The 18,493-nt window shown below is 34.7% G+C and overlaps 1 protein-coding gene across 3 annotated transcripts in view; it reads left to right on the forward strand.

The window, feature by feature from the left end:
- LOC148940695 (uncharacterized) overlaps positions 1 to 18,493 on the forward strand; it is a 193,633-nt gene that overhangs the window by 62,377 nt on the left and 112,763 nt on the right. For all 3 annotated transcript variants that reach the window (XM_089105501.1, XM_089105503.1, XM_089105502.1), the window contains exons 4-5: positions 317 to 517; positions 7,319 to 7,465. In XM_089105501.1, coding sequence (XP_088961627.1) covers positions 317 to 517; positions 7,319 to 7,465 — 348 coding nt within the window. The remainder of the gene's footprint in view (positions 1 to 316; positions 518 to 7,318; positions 7,466 to 18,493) is intronic.

The raw sequence follows: 18,493 nt of genomic DNA on the forward strand, positions 1-18,493 counted from the left end.
AACGCTAAAACTAGCTTACATATTCATTACTAAGAGATTTAATGATCGTTTAACGAAAAACAATGATTTGCTAATTTGATTTTTGCCCAGCAAGAATAACGAGATTACACACGAGTGATCCACCCTTAATCAACAAAAAAAGAAATATAAATGTAAACATGTTTTTGGATACTATTAAAATATAAGAATATATCCCTAGGTCGACCACCTTGAAGGAACTGAGTCTTTTGAAAATGTATTGTGGCTAAACCGCTGAGAATCGAGACAGACATAAAATGAGAATGATTTACTATATATACTCGATTTATCTTTTCAGGGATTGTCCGTTTCGACAAGCGCTGATCCCTATAAAGTTATGGCCTCTATTTCTCAGCGTGACAAAACTAAAGGATCAACAAACTCGTCTTGCTCTCCATCCCAGAGCTCACCTCAAGGAAAAGTTAGCAGCTCAACTCCTCCTGATCTTCTTACAGCTCTTGAATCCAGTGAGATCGAGAGTTACTTTAACGCAATCAAAGTAAGGACCGTAGAACTATAACGTTTACAGAAAATACATACTTCGATTATAGAAATTCAATATATATAGCATCTGTTGCACATAAAGATTTTAAAGTGGGTCCTTATAGCCTTATTTATATACTTCTAAAAAGATTTAACTCCCTCGTATTGCTCGGTAACAGTGATTTTGATGTGGAACGAATAATAATTTTTTGGCGGTTGAATTACGAAAAATATCGCTAAAAGCATAACATGCGAATTTTCATACTTTTGAGGGAAGGGGGTTACAAATGACTCCCATCTCCCTCCCCTTTTTCCTCCTTGATTACGGCTTTGTTTTGTTGTTTTTGAATAATAAATTGTTTGTTAATGCCAGGAACAATTTTTTCTCTAATCTTGTAGCATTTAAAAGCGTATAGAAGTGAATGTTTTTCTAACTACTATAAAAACGTTTGTGATGTAAAACATAATTCTTCCCTAGGTTCAACAGTTTTTAACGCATTTCAGTACAGTAAATTTCAATTTGTGATTATCCGTAAAAAAAAAAAAAAAATTTTGGTGCCAGAATACACGAAATAAAAAGGTTAATTGAGTCTTGTTCCTGACGGTAAATAGACAGATTTAAAAGGAAATGAAGTTTACATTCATTTGGCTTCATAAAAAAAGAAACAGTGAGTAGTATCCGACAAGTCATTAGACAATAATTTCTTTCTTTTTTATTATTTAAATCGAATCGACTTCATATTTGTTTTCCTTACAAGTCAAAGTGTTTTTGTATACGATCTTTTGTCTTGAATTTATTTTTCAAACGCTTGTTAATTTAAAAATTTCCAAACAAGTTAAAATGGCTTGTTAAACTTCAGTTTGCTGTGAAAAAATTCTGTGCTTGTAAAATTTCATTGACTAAAAAAATTTAAATAGCTGGCTCATGGATTTTTCCACTTTTTAATTTGAAAGTATGTAGCTGATTTAGAGCTAAGGTTGACATGTTTTATGGAATTTTGATCTATTTTTATGCCCCTGTTCTTAAAGATTTCTTGCTCAGAGAAAATTTTTGAACAGAGAAGAAAAGGAATGGACAAAGCCACGCCTTTATTATGCTGCTCTAATGACATTTTCAAGCAGAACTGGTAGTAGGTGCAGAGCTACCTACATATACGTAGTACTTAGCCTTAGATGGCGCTTCTGTAGTTGTATAAGCTACTGTTGTTGCGGGATGATATAAACGGATGTTTAAAGTTTTTTACTACTTACTTTGTTTCTCATGTTTAGTGATGATGCTGCTGTAAAATAATGTACAAGCTAAAGTTGTGCATTTCTGGCTATAAAGTTTGAACGTCACTTTTCTATAAATGCTGATTTAACTAGATCATGATTTATTCAAAAACAGGAAATTAAGTCTGTCACTTTGAAGTAAAATGGTTTTTGGTTTAGCTGCTTCTTTTTTATTTACATTTTAGGAATTATCTTTGATCGCTTTGAAAGGTTTAGTAATTTTGATATAATAGCCTGACGATACAGGTTTTTTTTTCAAATATTGGGCCCTGATCTTTTCGTATTAGGTATTCTTGTGTTTCAAGTGCATCTATTAGTCACATGAGGAGTTTTATTTGTTTCGTTTGCTTTTTACCGAAGCTAAGGTGTTGTTTCCATTCTCTTATAGTTGTATTTGAATAGTTTTATTCGAATTTATGTCTTTAAAAAAAAAATCTAATAATTTCAAAATAATACAACCATATGTGAACGTATCCTGATGGTGTGAAAGATTGCACAGTCTGGGTATCATCTTTCAGCATGATAAAAAAAAGAATGCCACCAAAAATATTCACTTGCAACTTGTTCGACTTATTATTTAAAAGCTTTTTTTTATCAAATTCTTCTTCTTTTCTTTCTTTTATCTAGAGTTCTTTGGTCTATACTGAAACATCCTGGATGTAACTCCTTTTCTGGTTTCCTCTCTTTTTTCGTTTTCTTGATGATGGGTTGGTGATGCTTCATGTAATGACTAGAATCCAACCGGGTATTTTTTTTTCGTACTCCTGAAAATAAAATAAAAAATTAATCTCATTTATTTCTTTTTTTTTACTCTAAGGCTCCCTGTTTATTTTTCATCTAATTCATCACTATTTTAGTATCAAATCTTTTACTTTACTAACTATCTACCTCCCCTCTTACTCCATACTCCATAGCTTTCTACCTTTCTAATTCCTCACATACCTATTTTTTTCTCTCCTAATACATTTTATCTATATTTTTCCTACAAACATTTTTTTAACAATTTCCCATTAATACGATTCTCCATCTGTTATTTTACGATACAACAATTTCCAAATTAACATTCTAGCCACCCATGGTGGCAAGGGGCTGCTCCCATTCATTAGGCCTATAGCATATAATATTAAAATACAAATTTACAATATATATACATTTTTGAACTTTAAAATACTTTCACTTTTTTCAAACACTTTAAAACATTTTTCGTTACATTTACATAATAAAAAACAAAACAAAAAAACATAACACCATTTTTTTATTTCTTTTTTTCAAATACATCATATTTCATGATATTCTGTTTTTGCTGGGCCTTGCGTTATTAGGTAGTTACATCAATCCTAAAAAAAAAAAAAAATCAAGCATTAAACAGTCCAGGCGAATTGTATCTCCCTCACAGCACCGCCGGTAGGGACTGTAAAGTCCAATGCCGTATTATTTACCTTTTTACCTTACTGAGAGAAACATAGAAAGAGGAAGAGGAAAAGATAATACTCTAAATGACGAGGGGAATATACATGTAAAATTTTCACACTAACTACAATTTTAGAGCGGAACAACCAGGGAGGTAAAACCAAGTAAAAGTCAAACTGCATGGAAATATTTTTTTTTTACTTTAGGTTACCTCACTAGCTTGAACCAGAAATATTCTTTATAGTGGAGAATACTTGTGGTGCACTAAAGGTAAAAATTCCCTAATCTGTACGCATAGTCCCTATAAAGAACCAGAAATATTCTTTATAGTGAAGAATACTTGCGGCACACTAAAGGTATCAGTTCCCTAATCTGTACGCATAGTCCCTATAAAGAACCAGAAATATTCTTTATAGTGAAGAATACTTGCGGCACACTAAAGGTATCAGTTCCCTAATCTGTACGCATAGTCCCTATAAAGAACCAGAAATATTCTTTATAGTGAAGAATACTTGCGGCACACTAAAGGTATCAGTTCCCTAATCTGTACGCATAGTCCCTAAAAAGGATTCGCTTTCTTTTTCTATATACCATAACTGAAAAAGTATTAGCCCAATACCCCTAATAATCAATATACCTTAAATACTAAAAGGAATAATTGGCAAACCTACAATTAGTACCTGTACATATTTCCAACCAGTTGAAATTTATTTTAAAAACCATACCTGTCTATAAACAGAAATCCTGTTCTTCATTAAACTGTATTAATGATTGTTAGCTTGCGTATAATTTAGTATTTTATAAAAAGGAGTGCTACTAGCGTTATGAATAAGACACAGGTAGCACTAGGGTCAAAAGTTTATCATTTTAACCTGGCTATCATCAGACCTCTATATGGGCCTTACGATGACCCAGTTGGTTTTTATCAAATACTTGTCAAAGTCAAATTGCTTTATAACAGTTTAAAAAAAAATCCGTTGCTTATTCGAACAATTTTGTTTTTAATAGGAAGTTACTAATCATAGGCACCTGTTAGCGTCTGCTAGAAGTACTGGGCGCAAAATCTGATATGAAAATCTTGTCTAACTCGAAGCCACTCACAGTAATACACAATATAAATGAAGAATGTTAAGTTTATTCCAAGCCGATTAATAAAGATTAGATTTTAAAGCTGCGAATAGATTGAGAAACAGAACTAAAATCACGAGAAGACGACTAAGACCTACTCTTATTATAGGTCCCTTAAGGTTATATTCCTTATAAAACATTTGATTTATCGACAGGTCTACTGCTGTAACTCATACCTGAAGCGAAGATTCTTAAGCCACTAGATTCATTACTTTTAAATATATCCATTTATTCAGACAGAATTACGACATTACTTAGAGTTTTTCTTTGATATAAAGCTGCTTAACAATCGGAAAAATTTCTACTTTCGCGTATTTTTCAATCTAAATTAAACGCAAATTAAATTTCAAAAAATCAATCCATTAGATTGTTGAAGCTGAATCTTGGCCATCAAATGATAGTGGATTGCAACATTAAAACTATAAGACTGGAGAAAATTAACATACCAGATACTTGCACTGGAAATGTATACCTTAAGTAGAATTCCAGGTCTAACCACCAGATATCAATTTCTTCTAGTATCTTGCTTGTAATTATTATGTTACTGCAGCAATTATCGCAACGCTCTGCAAAATCTGGAATTCTTTCAAAATAAAGCACTAAAAGTAAAAAATCATGTCTTGAGACTTGAGGTGTGTTACATAATGTTAAATAAATCAATTTGACATAACGTCGCCTGGAAGCAGAATTGGTGTACTAGGTACTTCTAAGCGAAATTGTGTTATCAGAGCTATCTCGTGTGAAATTCTGTGCTTTTTTTGAATATGGACCCTGTTTTAGTGTATCACACTTCCATGCAAGGCTACGAGTCGAAACCATTTTGACGTAAATTGCATTATTTTTATTCTGTTGGAAGCACAATTGACATATCAGTTATGCGCTTTTAACAGAGGATATTTTGACACGTCTACGCATTCGCCTGTACTTATTAGAAGTAAAGATTTAGAAAACATAAACAAAAAAATAAACAGAAGATTAAATAGAAAATTGCTTGCTACTGTTGCAAATGTGGAGAAGCTTCTGGAAGATGCTGGAAGGTACGCATGATATCGGAAGTTTCAAGTTTGGGCTAAATAAGCTGTAGAACTCCCAACTGAATCACCTCTCAGCATAACCTAGCTTAGCCTAATTCTAGAGCAGGGACGGATCCAGGATTTTTTAGAAGGGGGGGCAAAATAGGTTGATTCGATAGTTTTGCGTTAGGAGCAAGTTTAATTAATGCAAATTTGTGTTAATTAAGTAAATTACACTACTTTGGACTATGATAGAGGGTGCGTACCCCCCTCGCCCCCCTGGATCCACCACTGTTCTAGAGTACGTGATTTTGATGAAATCTTGTATCGCAAATTCAGGCACGAAAACATAAATAAGCGGCACTTTTTGCGTAAGAAAAGATTTAGAGTCTCTCATGCGAATCATGTGGGTTGTCTATGCAAATTGCTACCGAAAATTCTTCAAAAAGAACTTGCCAGGACTTGCTTCAAGGAAGAGTCGTGAAACTGCCAAAGATGTTTCAAGTAAACCACCCAGTTCCACGAACACTAGAGTTGATAGCTGTCCCCAACAGAAAACTGTCTCACATCCAGGCAGGGGAAAAAATGAAAGGCATAATTATTACATTTAACTGTACCTGTCTCTTAACATTCTTTTGTATCCATTTGTTTATATATTACATCCAAATTTCTTTAAAAGTTTTACTCAGTTTGAACTTACACCTTATAGGTCAGTTTTACTGTAAGTCACATGTCTGGTGTTTAAAACGCTTGAACCGGTTTTGACGTATCTGAAAAGTTAACCAACTGTTAAAACCCAATTGATTTAACAGGATTTTGGCAATTCATTGTGCCGAAACTATTTGATATTTTGCATGGAAAATCTCATCATCCCTTTTAATACCATGCTTTTTAGCATGTAATTTTTTCACGTTTTTTACTCAAACCATTTTTGTTCTGTAAGGTTGCAAAAATTCAACCGCATTTTTCTCGAAATTTTGTGATTTTCACCCCCAGGCGACGCCCATTCCGCTCCCAGGCGACGATATTTAGAATGTATTTTGCTCGTAAGTACTATTTAGGTCGGTGATTCACAAAGTGGAGCACAGGCCCAACCGCTGGGGCATAACAATATTTTGGTTGGTCATGTGCAGGAAGTTCAACCTTCGGCTGACTATACTGTAGAATCTTATTAAAAAAAAACATTTTTCATGTGAATGACGTCAGATTCGTATGCGTTTAAAGAGCAAAAAGTTATATGATGGTATGGCAATTACGTCATGCACTGTTTGAGCAGCGTTGTGAACATACGCACAGATTTTGATTAGTATAAAATATGCCTAGAGTACAACTCAAAAAAAGATGCCGAGCCAATGGCCTTTTAATCCTCCTTCAGTAGGATTTGCGTAAAGTTTAAGGTAAAAAAATTAAGGGGGCGATCAGGATTATAGAAATGCCTAGGTAGGGTATGGCCCAAAATTGGCTGGGAATCACTGATTTCGGTCCTTTTACGAGTAATATTGCTACGTGGTACATAAGCGGTATTCAAATTTTTTATCTCAGCCTTAAAAAGTAACCATTTTTTTATGCCCAACCTAAAACTACGGTACTAAAAAGGGGACAAGTCAACACATGTGGTGAGCCTAGGTTGTCAATTTTGGTGATTTATTAATGGTTTCTATTTTAGCGTTCACTGCCATTTCTTTGAAGTATAAGGTCCGATAATTTCCATAAAGCTTTCTTCTGATCTTAAAAGAATTTTTTTCGTAAGATTTTTTTTTTCTTCTAGCGGATTTAAAACTTCTAAATAGAAGAATTCTGTAGTTAGTCGTGGCAAAATTTTTCAAAATATAATGAAAAGTGGCAACAATATTTAAACTCGATGTTCCTACTGTAGGCTCTGTCTTTAATACTTAGAGTCATATGTTGAATTTGCCCTTTTCTTCTCCTTTGAGATGCTTTGCTACAACTAGCGAAGCATGATGAAGGATATACATCAGGAATTTTTTTTACAGAACAAGCAAATTAAATGCGAGAAAGCTGTGACGCAGCCAGATACAACTGTGAAGTCCCCAATCAATGATTTCAAGAAGAAGAAAAATATTCCAAGGCAGAATTCGTCAGATGATAAAGGTGGCGGGGACCCCATGATTTCTGCAAAGGTAACCTTATTTTAAGCCTCAAATTTGAACTTTTTTTTGAATTGAAGGTTTCCTTATTTTTTTGAGGGCTGAGAAACGAAAAACAGCAACAAAAAATAATAATAGCGAAGAAAAAACGAGAATAATCACAGTTAGTGAAAAAACAAAGAATACTATGCAAATATTTCCTCAGCGAATCTTGCCTCAGTGTAGAGTTGTTTTTAAGGTTCGTCTTTTCATACTGTCCTGTGGAATTTATGTGCATCTTTTATTCCTAATTCTGTATCCATACAGATAAACAGAGGTCTCGACCGAGATATTCGTATAGCATTCTTCTTTTTTTCACTGGCCTTGGTTGTCCTCGTTTTTTTCGTTACGATTTTTTTCAGTTTTTTTTATGCTTAGCTAGTGGGGTCTCAAAAATTATTTGCGGGAATTTGCTCGTTACTTCTCTTAAATTATCTTGATTCCACGGGATTCAATAAGATTTTACAAATGAATCTAAGAGTACAATGATCTTCCTTTTGGTTCTTTCTGAGATTTAATTTTCATGAAAGTGCCATCTATATAACAAATTAGAAGTTGTTTGATTTAAACTAGGAATTAGATAGCGTATGATATAAACTAAAAGGAACTCTGTTCTGCAAAATGAACCAACGAGAAAAAACGCAATCAATAAATGTCAATAATGGAATCATATTTTTGCCAAATTAAATGAAAATATGTTTTTACCACTTCATGAAACATGCAGGAAACAGTATTAACTAAAACTACGATTTACTGTCGGGTTCTAGGCGCTTACCCCCCCCCCCCCCCGGCGATTATCCCCCAGAAAATACACCTCCACCCCCCCCCTCCCCCGTGGAAAATACCCCACTGGAAAATACCCCCCGTAGAAAGTAAGCCTTTTCGAATTTGAGAATTTTATTTGAGTTTCATTTTTTTTTTCCGTAGGGGGAAGAAATTTTGGTACATGTGTATTATGCGCCACTCCCTCAAGTTTACGCTGTGTAATATTCTGGAACACACCAGTTTTTTCGTTTGTTTATTAGTTAATTTAGAAATAATTTTGGGCTTTAGTTTTGAATATTATAAGGGGGGGGGGGGTAAAGTATAGCGGGTCTGCATGCAAAATGTGTTTGGTACAAGTATTATGCATATTAAATAGGTATATAGAGAAATGAATTTTAAAGCCAAATATAAGGCCATGAACATAGCAAAATCACATAAATTAAAGGCACACATGACATAAACTTTGATCAGCGATCATCATAAAACACTTAAATGAAACAACACATTAACCTAATAATAGTCCTTAATACTTGAAAGACGGTCATTGAAAAGAAAAAACAACATTTAACACTTGGAAAAAACACTTAAATGAAACATTACATTTACTTTATACTAGGATTTTTTTTTTTTTTTTTAGTTAAAAAAATTTCCAGATACCTCGCTATTCTTCTGTAATTTTTTAGTGGCCATATCTAGAACAAATTGTTTTCTTATTTAAAACTGTCCAAACACTTTACCCCCCCGGTAAATACCCCCCCCCCCCGTGGAAAAGAAGTCTTTCCAAATTTGAGAATTTTTTTTTGAGTTTTTTTTTATTTCCGTAGGGGAAAGGAGTTTTGGTACTGTGTATTATGGGCAGCTCACTCAAGTTTACGCTGTGTAAAACTCGAAAACAAAACCGGTGTCTTCTTTAGTTTTTTTCAGCTTAGCGCGAGACAAGACAAAGACAAGTGACAGAATATAATACCACGGTGAACTAGAAAAAAATCGTATTCAGATCCCCCCCCCCCACCATATGTGCAACTATGTAGCCCAAACTATATATTTCCCATATATTCTGTAACTTGTCTTTGTCTTGTCTCGCGCTAAGCTGAAAAAAATAACGAAGAAACCGGTTTGTTCTCGAGTTCTATACAGCGTAAACTTGAGTGAGTTGCCCATAATACACAAGTACCAAAACTCCTTTCCCCTACGGAAATAAAAAAAAAACTAAAAAAAAAAATCTCAAATTTGGAAAGACTTCTTTTCCACGGGGGGGGTATTTACCGGGGGAGTAAAGTATTTGGACAGTTTGAAGTCAGAAAATAATTCTTTCTAGGTATATAGCCACTAAAAAATTGCAGAAGAATAGCGAGGTATCTGGAAATATTGTTAACTAAAAAGAAAAAAAAATCCCTGAATAAAGTAAATGTAATGTTTCATTTAAGTGTGTTTTTTTTCCAAGTTTTGAGTGTTTTTTTTTTTTCAATGACTGTTTTTCCAAGTACTAAGTACCATACTATCGAGTGAGATGAATTACAATTTCTTACGTATTTCTTGCAATGTTTATTTTTTGATTGACTTACTTCGTTCTTACAATGTTTATTTTTTACATAATGGCATAATTAGAAGTTATAGTTTTTTTAGATGGCGGGGGCCTTTTTTTGTACTTGGAGGACTGCATATTAAAGAAGTATTAAATAAAGGAAGAGCTGCAACATTTTCACTTTTCAGGAATAAAATTAGTGGAATAAAGAATTCGTCTTTGCATTAGAGGTTTTTTTTTATCTAAGATTATGCCGATTCTCCATTACGGGGCAGAGATTTGGGGACACGAGAACGCTACCCAGTTAGAAAGCATTCAGCTAGGTTATTTTAAGAGATTGTACGGGCTGCATAGAATGACCCATACTCAGTTTCTTAAAGGAGACCTTGGACTGTGGTCTCTTAAAAGTTAGAGAACAGTCCAAATGATAAAATTTTGGCTAAGGGTTGTACAGTTACCCAGTGATAGGTTACTGAAGGCTGCATATGATTAGTTAATTCAGCTGCATAGGAAAAGATCTTGGCCTTTTAAAGTTAAAGAGGTATTGGATAAGACAGGTTTTTCTTTCGCATAGAATGATGGCCTTTGACCAACTAGTCAACAATTACAGTTGGACAAGGAAATCAAGCGGGTGCAGGAGGACCAGACGATACAGAAATGGGGGGAGGAGACTAAGAATTTGGAAACCCTAAGGTATTATAAAGAGGTTAAGACAATATATTGTCACGAGTTTTATTTTAAGTTAAATTTACCTTCTAGATACCTTACATATTGGATACAGCTATGATCGAATTGCCTTGCGACTCGTTCGAGATTGAAAGTTTTTGAGAGGAGGAAAAGTGTCCAGGAAGGCAGGTTTGCTTGCCCTCTTTGCTAAGAAGAGGAGGAGAATTTGGAGCATTGTCTGAGTCGTTGTCGAGGTCTTTTGGGGGTAAGGGAAAATTTATTTGGGAGAGATGGAGTGCTGCTTCCTGATGCCTTGAAAAGTAAATCGTCAAAATTTATTTGTCGAGTGGGAAGGTATCTTGATGAGTGTTTTGCAAAAATAAGAGAGTAGTTTTTATTTTATTTTTATTTTTTTCTTTATTATTGGGGAGAGTTACGTAATTTGTTTATCGTGTCTTATGTTTGTTTACATTGCCACATTTTGGCTTGAAATACACGTTATCTTATCTTATCTTATGATACTTTTTAGACTGAGAGATGCCGTAGACAAAGTTTTAAGAGAAGAACAGTGCGGTTTTAGAAAAGTTAGATGATGTGTCGACCAAATTTTCACTCTTAGTGTAATAATTGAGAAGTGTATGAGTTGTCAAACACCTTTGGTCCTCAGTTTTATAAATTATGAGCAAGCGTTCGATTCTGTTGATAGAAGAGCTTTAGTAAAGGTTTTATCCGTATATGGTATACCAGACAAATACAATAAAGTGATTAGTGCTATATACGAGAATAATACTGCTGCAGTTAAGGTAGGAAATGAGGTTGGCAGCTGGTTTTGTATTAAACCAGGAGTTAAGCAGGGTTGTGTTCTATCCCCCTTTATATGGATTATTTTGATGGACTTTGTTTTAAGGAGCGCAGGAAAGGCAACGGGAGACCACGGAATCAAATGGGGAGGGAAAAGTCTCCTGGACTTGGATTATGCTGATGACTTAAGCATCCTAGATGAAAATGTGAGCAAAATGAAGGAAGTTTTAGAGATTTTGCGTTCTCAGGGCGCTAGAATTGGTTTGAAAATTAATGTTAGGAAGACTAAGTCACTAAAGCTAGGAATAAGTGAAGATGAAAAGTTGACGACGTTGGGAAACGAAAAGATTGACGAGGTGGACAGCTTAACTAACCTCGGCAGTATTATTAGTCAAAACTTTGGGAGCAGTGAAGATATTAAAAGTAAAATAGCCAAGACTCAGGTTTTTTTGTTCATAGTTAAAAAAAAGTTTTAAAAATTAGGAAGATAAGTCTGCATACCACGATAAGAATATTAGAAGCTACAGTGTTGACAATGGTCAAATATGGCTCTGAAGCATGGACGCTCCGAAAAGCGGATGAAGATTTGCTAGATGTTTTTCAGAGAAATTGCTTAAGGATTGCTCTGGGCACCCGGCTGACTGACCGTATTTCAAACAATAGGCTATACGAAAAATGTGGTTCAATACCGCTCTCTAGGGCTATAATGAAAGAAAGGTTGAGGTGGCTAGGGCACGTTGTGCGGATGAAGCCTGACACGCTGCCGAAGATTTTTATTTTCGGCCAAACATCTAGGGCTGAACGGAAAGCAAGCTGTCCTCGCCCGGGAAGTTATGACCTCATAAACAAAGATTTAAAGGAAATGGGAACTTTGTTGGCGGATGTAAAAAGGAAGGATTTAAATGGATTGGGATGGAGGAGGAGGTTGCGTAGCTGTGTTTGCCTCAGGCGGCTTGGTGCTGCGGTGAGTTGATAGTAGTAGTAGTAGTAAAGGGGGGCTAGTTTGTTCCTTTTTTCAGTTTTTTTTTCAATGAAAATACCAAAAATGCATGTTCAATAAAAATACTCCCAAAAAGGGTATATTTTTTTTAATCCAGGGGGCTCATGCTCGCAGAACCTGCCAAATTACGGCATTGTAAACCAATGATGTTAAGTTTCGGTTGCATGTTTTTGCTAAGGATTTTTCTACGATTAAGACGAAATGAAAATGCAGAATAATGTGTATAATTTTTCAATCAGAAAATGAATAAACAAAAATAAACTTTTTTCACGCATAATAATAGAAGTCCCAGTATTTTGGCTTCACGTCTGGAAGCCTTTATCAACGGGTATAAAAAGGGGAAAGAAAATAAAAACTAGTCTAACATCAACAAAATCAATCCTCAGACAGACCTGGTCTATCCTGTCTTGTTGGTCTTGCTTTGTGCTCACCTGCTTGATTTGATATAAATAAAAGGTAAATAAAAGGGTGGTTTTAATATGCCATAATTTTTTTATTTTTTTACACTTTTTTTTTAATATGGTTTGTGTTTTCTCCCGTTTTCTTGACACATTTTGTTTATATTAAGCTAGTTTTTTTTTTGTTTCCCTGTTACTAATTGCTTCTGGACATGAAGTATTTGGGCTGTTGTGATTACATTAGTGAAAAAAAGTTTTTTTTTTTGTCCATTATCTTATTGAAAAATTATATTTGTTTTCCTATATTTTCATTTCGTTTTAATTGTAAGTGTAAATGCAGTGTGGCCTAAGAAATTACTTATACGACTTTTCTGCCGTCTTAAGTAATTTTATAATTCTGGCCCGGTGAATCGATAGATCTGAAACTAATGAATCCAATGATATTTAGTATTTTGTCCTTTCGGTGCAAGTTACAGTTGTAGGCTCAGCACAGAATTGCATGTTCTATCAAGAACCTTGAACCTTAAAGCAAATATTTTTGTTGGCAATATTTTGCACAAAGAAACTAATCTTCAAATTAATCTGTTGCGAACAAAATGTTGGTGTTTTTGGGCCTCCTTTGTCAACTATTGTTTTTGTTCAACTTTTTTGTGTATTTAAGTGCCATTGACACAACAAACCCAAGGATGTTGGTTTCTAGCAAATTGGAAAAAAAAACTTTTTAGCCCATTTCCAACAGATCGGTTTTACAATAGGGCTTCCGAGGCCAAATGCTCCCGGGTTTAAAATCCATCAGAGACCCAAAACATGAGGACCCAAGGGCCGAAAAAGTAACGAAATGAAAGTTTCATGGCAATTAGCTACCAAGGCCAAACATACTCCCCTCCCCCCCCCCGTTTCTTTACTAAACCTACCTGTGAACAAAGGACAATTTTGCATGAGCTAGAGCCCTCGCCCCTGGAGCTGCACGGATCATATCATCCCAGGAGGCATATTTATTTGATGTTTTGAGTAAAATGGTATTTCATATGATTTTCGGTTTAATTTGGGTTACTGACGGTACATGATGGTAAAAAGTGAATGGAAGGGGGACTAGTTGCCCTCTAATTACATTTTGCTCTTAAAAAGTGCAATAAATCTTACAAGTTACGTTTAAGAAAAGATGCAGGGGAGAGACATCATTCTTTTCTTTTTCAATCCCATTTTTGTTTAGGGGGGGGAGATGTATTTAGAAAAAAATGAAAGGGGGGGGGGCTAGTTTGTTCCTTTTTTCATTTTTTTTTTTTATGAAAATACCAAAAAAAGAATTTTCAATTAAGATACTCCCAAAAAGGGTTTTTTTTTTAACCAAGGAGGCTCATGCCCACTGAACCTGCCAAATTACGCCATTGCAAACCATTGATGTTTAAGTTTCGGTTGCATATTTTGTTTGGGATTTTCGACGATTGAAAGGAAATACAAATGCAGAAAAACGTGTGTAATTTTTCAATAAGACAATGAATAAACAAAAAAAAACTTTTTCACTTATAATAATAGAAGTCCCAGTATTTTGGCTTCACGCCCGGAAGCCTTTATCAACGGTGTAAAAAAAAGGGGGAAAAGACAATAAAAACTAACCTAACATCAACAAAATCAATTATTAGACAGACCTGATCTGTCCTGCCTTGTTGCTCTTGCTTTGTGCTTGCTTGCTTGATTTGATATAAGGTAAATAAAAAGACGGTTTTAAGATGCCATCATTTTCTTTTCTTTTGTTTACACGTATTTTTATAGTGCTTACGGTACAGGGCTACAGAGCTGGATAAAAAAGGTGGCAAAAGTGCTGATTTCACTCCCACCAAAAGAAGCATAGCGCTACTTGGCAAAATTAGATGACATTGATGATTTGCTCTCAGGAACTGATCTAAGTTTTTAGTCTTTTCAGTTTCCTGTTTGGGAGAAACTCCTATGATTAGTCCTCTTCCTTCAGGAAAAGAAGCTATGGTATAAAAACACATGTGTATATGTGTGAACATGTATACATTGGTGAACTAAGGCTTCTTTGTTTAGATAATATTTCTTTGTTAAAAATTAAGAAAAAGAAAACATTAATGTTTTCTTAACATTAATGTTGGCAATGATGATTTGTTTACTATTTTAAAGTGGAACTGGCCTAGAATAAAACCGTCTTTTAAAATTTTGTAACATAGCAATACAGTATTTTACTAATATGGCGTCTACTCCCTGGATACGGCCTTGACTTAGATACTTATAATAGAAAAAGAAACATAAATAATTAAGGAGACCTAGGTGAAAAGGAGCCTTGTTTTCTGTACTTTACTCTTGATCCGCTTTTAAACTTTCCTCAATCGTATATATATGTAGCAGCTGATCAATTCTATAGCTTATTAAATCAACTTATTAAACATAAGTATTTTGACAGGATTGAATATTTCAAAAGAGTAGTAAAAATAAGCATCTTTTACGAATTCATTCCTCCTTTGATTCTAAACTCAAGTCTTCTGCAGTAATCCAAAAACATTGCGTCCCATTTTTGTAAAACATAATTTTACAGTCTACCCCTTTACTGAGTCGATTCTATTGATTATTTAAATCTTTCTTATCCTATTTTATTTGGTTTTAAGCATACTTAAACGTTTCCGCTTTTCCCGAAATGTGTTACATTATCGTTTCTCTCTCCCAGATATAGTGGGACAAAGGAGCTTTTTACATCCCATGTATATTTTCCGTATCTTGGTGACTTCATAAAAGCTTTTATAAGTAACTACCCCTTGATAAGAGGAAAAGAAAACCCAAAACACGCCTTTCAGGTTGTGGGCTGATGTTGCGTAATCTGCTGCCTCATCGGTTACCACAGTCATCATGTCTTGCGAGGGATCCACATATTTGCTCGATTCTGCTAAGAAAAATAGGGTTTTATTTGTATTTTGAAAAAGGCTTCATTTGAAAAGCTAGGATATAAAGCGATTGACGTAACTCCTTCCCAAGTTCCGTGCTGGCACAAATCATAACTGTAGTTGGTAATTTCTTACACGACTATGCTAGTTCACATCGAAATTACAAGATCTATGCTTGTGCTTAATTGCGCTCAATTGTGTTCCAGGCATACACAAAGTGTAGTTTGCACTTGAGAATATATTCTTAATTTCCTTCAAGAACCTCTCGAAAAAGCTAAAACATAATAAAAAAGAAAAAAGTCACATTTGCATCTCTGGCCACCTGATTTTTAAATCGTAAAAACAAAAGTAATTTAGATCATTATCAACTATACATTCAACTACGTCTGTACTGACCTCCTCGGTCTTCAACTGGAGTCCCATTTTATACGCTTACTCCCTTTAAAAACTTCTGTGGTTCATCTGTCCCTGTCCCCTATGCAGTAATTCATTTCAATGTATTCCTGTTGTTTGTAGGGAGGGAAAGTTTTTTAAAGTGGAAAGAAACAAGTGAATCTAGGAAAATAATCGGCAATTAGTGAAAGGAAACGGAAAAATTGAAGGAAGGTCAGGATACCCTCCCTGCCAGAGACAAACCTAATCTCGAGTTTTTGTTTTTTAGCTATATGTAAGCTAAAAATATAAAAATAAATATAAAGTCAAGGAGGAATTTTAGCTTTTGTGGAGCATGCCATCACTGAAAAGCTTATGAAGGAAGTTAATGATTCTCAAGGTTTGCATTTTATGCTTAGAGACGGAAATTCATTGCAATTAATAGACCCATGTATAAGTGACGTGAAACTGTAAGTGGATTTGTAATTGGAACAAATGTTGCCTGCTGGGAAGTGCACTTTCTGTAACACGAGTGGAAAGCTAGATGGCGTTAGAAATGCTTACGTTCAAGTTAATTCAAAAAGATGTGAAAAGCGATATGTGTTTCATTTTGGAAAAAATGGAAACTTCTAACTATCCGAACAAGCGTATAAGATACATCAAAACAGATTGAAGCAATCATAGAGCACGTTTATTTTAAGAATATTGGCTAAGAATCACAATTTGATGAAAATGCTGCATGAAAACTTTTTGAATTACTAGAGCCAATAACTAAAACTTTTACTATAAAATAAGATATAGCAAAAAATGAATAATTCTTTACCGTTCGTTTGGAACGCATAGAAAATCTCTTCGGTGAAAGTTTATAAGAATGGCTTTTCATTAGCTTGGAAAGCTGATGTGCACATGAATAGTCAACGGAATGATCAATGATCAACGGAATGGCCAATGCATATGAATGATCTCTCACGAATTGATCAAAGGCCCTAAAGAGAGCGGGGAGAGGGCTTTTTCCTCCATTTCTCTTTCTTCAAAAACCCTGACTCCGCATGTATTTGGAAAGTGTTCATGGTGAATGAATGAAACTTTCAGTTTCTTGCATCCCAAGCTAGTTCGGGAAGGTTTTTTTTTATATTATTACTATACATTTGGTGTCACTCCATCGTCACTGAAGATATGCCACTAGTTCTGACTTTTCTTTTCTTTTTCTTATTTTAAATATCTATAATATTTTCGCTTACTGTAACCAAGAAGAGATCTCTTCTGCTGGGAATTCATTTTACATGGCGATAGTATTTCGAAAAAAACCTCTCTTTAGGTTAGGTTCCTGGCAGGGATATCCCTGCTGTAGGTAGTCCCAGCAAAATGGTGTCTCTCATCAGCTTAGCTCTGCCAGGTATGAGCATAGACAAGCCCTCCGAAGGTGGATAGTGGAAATGCGTGTAAAACACTAAAATAAACCTCACTTCAATTCGCTACTGTAATGGCTGATGAGAATTGGTTACACACGCATTTACTAGATGCTCTTGATACTGACTGCTTGATTTTAGATTCACTAGAGATGAGAATGAAGAATGTTTGAGGCACTGACAATCGAGGAAAAATCTTTTGACATCGAAAGATAGATCATATCTTTCAGAACCAGGATAATCTCACTTCACTAAGGTGCTCAGTTCACATGAGATCCATAACGAATTTCACTTCTAGAATACGAAGAATATTGACTCTTGTTATCAAAAGACGAGATCTTGTTATCATTAAAGACGACATCAGGATTTTATTTCACGGTTCTTGCTTTAAGTATCATCAACTCTTTGTTTCTTTTTTCTATTTTCCTATTTTTTTTTCCTTTTTTGTTTGCATGGAAAATTGTTTGAATTATCTCTCCTGAAGCTGCAAATGATATTCATTGGATCAACATGGTCGGGAATTACAATTTGAGTGGTTGTATGATCACCTTAATGATAAATTTTGTTCATAAGATTATTCTCCAGGCTATGTACCAACACCAAGAAGAGAGTCGGGCTTGCAATCCATCCTTGAGACACTCCTGTTAGCACTGAATGCCCCTTCGGAATTAAACCGTCAAGGACAGCTCTTAACGATTGTTCCAAAGGAAGACTTTATCTTATAGATTCAGAAAAAAATTGGAAGAGAGAATTTTGAAAACATTCTTTAAATTTGATGTCTCGCCCTCCCCCCTTTAACTAGCTTTCACATCATTCAAAGTCGATTTATATGTCCGTGTAATAAATGTGATGTTTATTGTTCTTTTTTATGAGAATATTGCTTTACCCTTTTTATAATAATTGATAAATATAATCAGCAAAGAAAAGTAAGTTATTGCCTTTTGAATAGAAAAGCCTATGAAAATAAATTATTATTTATGAGCTATGAATTCTTAACACTCCATTCAGATCCCCGTATTCCAAGTTTGTTGTAGATTTCTCATTTTCAGTATCGCCAATATATCTTTGCTGGAATATACGGATTGGATTTTACATTTTGGCATTTTTGTGCTGTAAAATTTTCACACAAGAGAATAAAATTTCCGCAGATAAGAATTTTTTCTTGCTGGAGCAGCTGCACAGAGACGTC

The sequence above is a fragment of the Artemia sp. Qi Xiang Cuo genome, chromosome 19, assembly GCF_049724085.1.
Source record: "Artemia sp. Qi Xiang Cuo chromosome 19, ASM4972408v1, whole genome shotgun sequence".
NCBI classification, from domain to species: Eukaryota; Metazoa; Arthropoda; class Branchiopoda; order Anostraca; family Artemiidae; genus Artemia; species Artemia sp. Qi Xiang Cuo.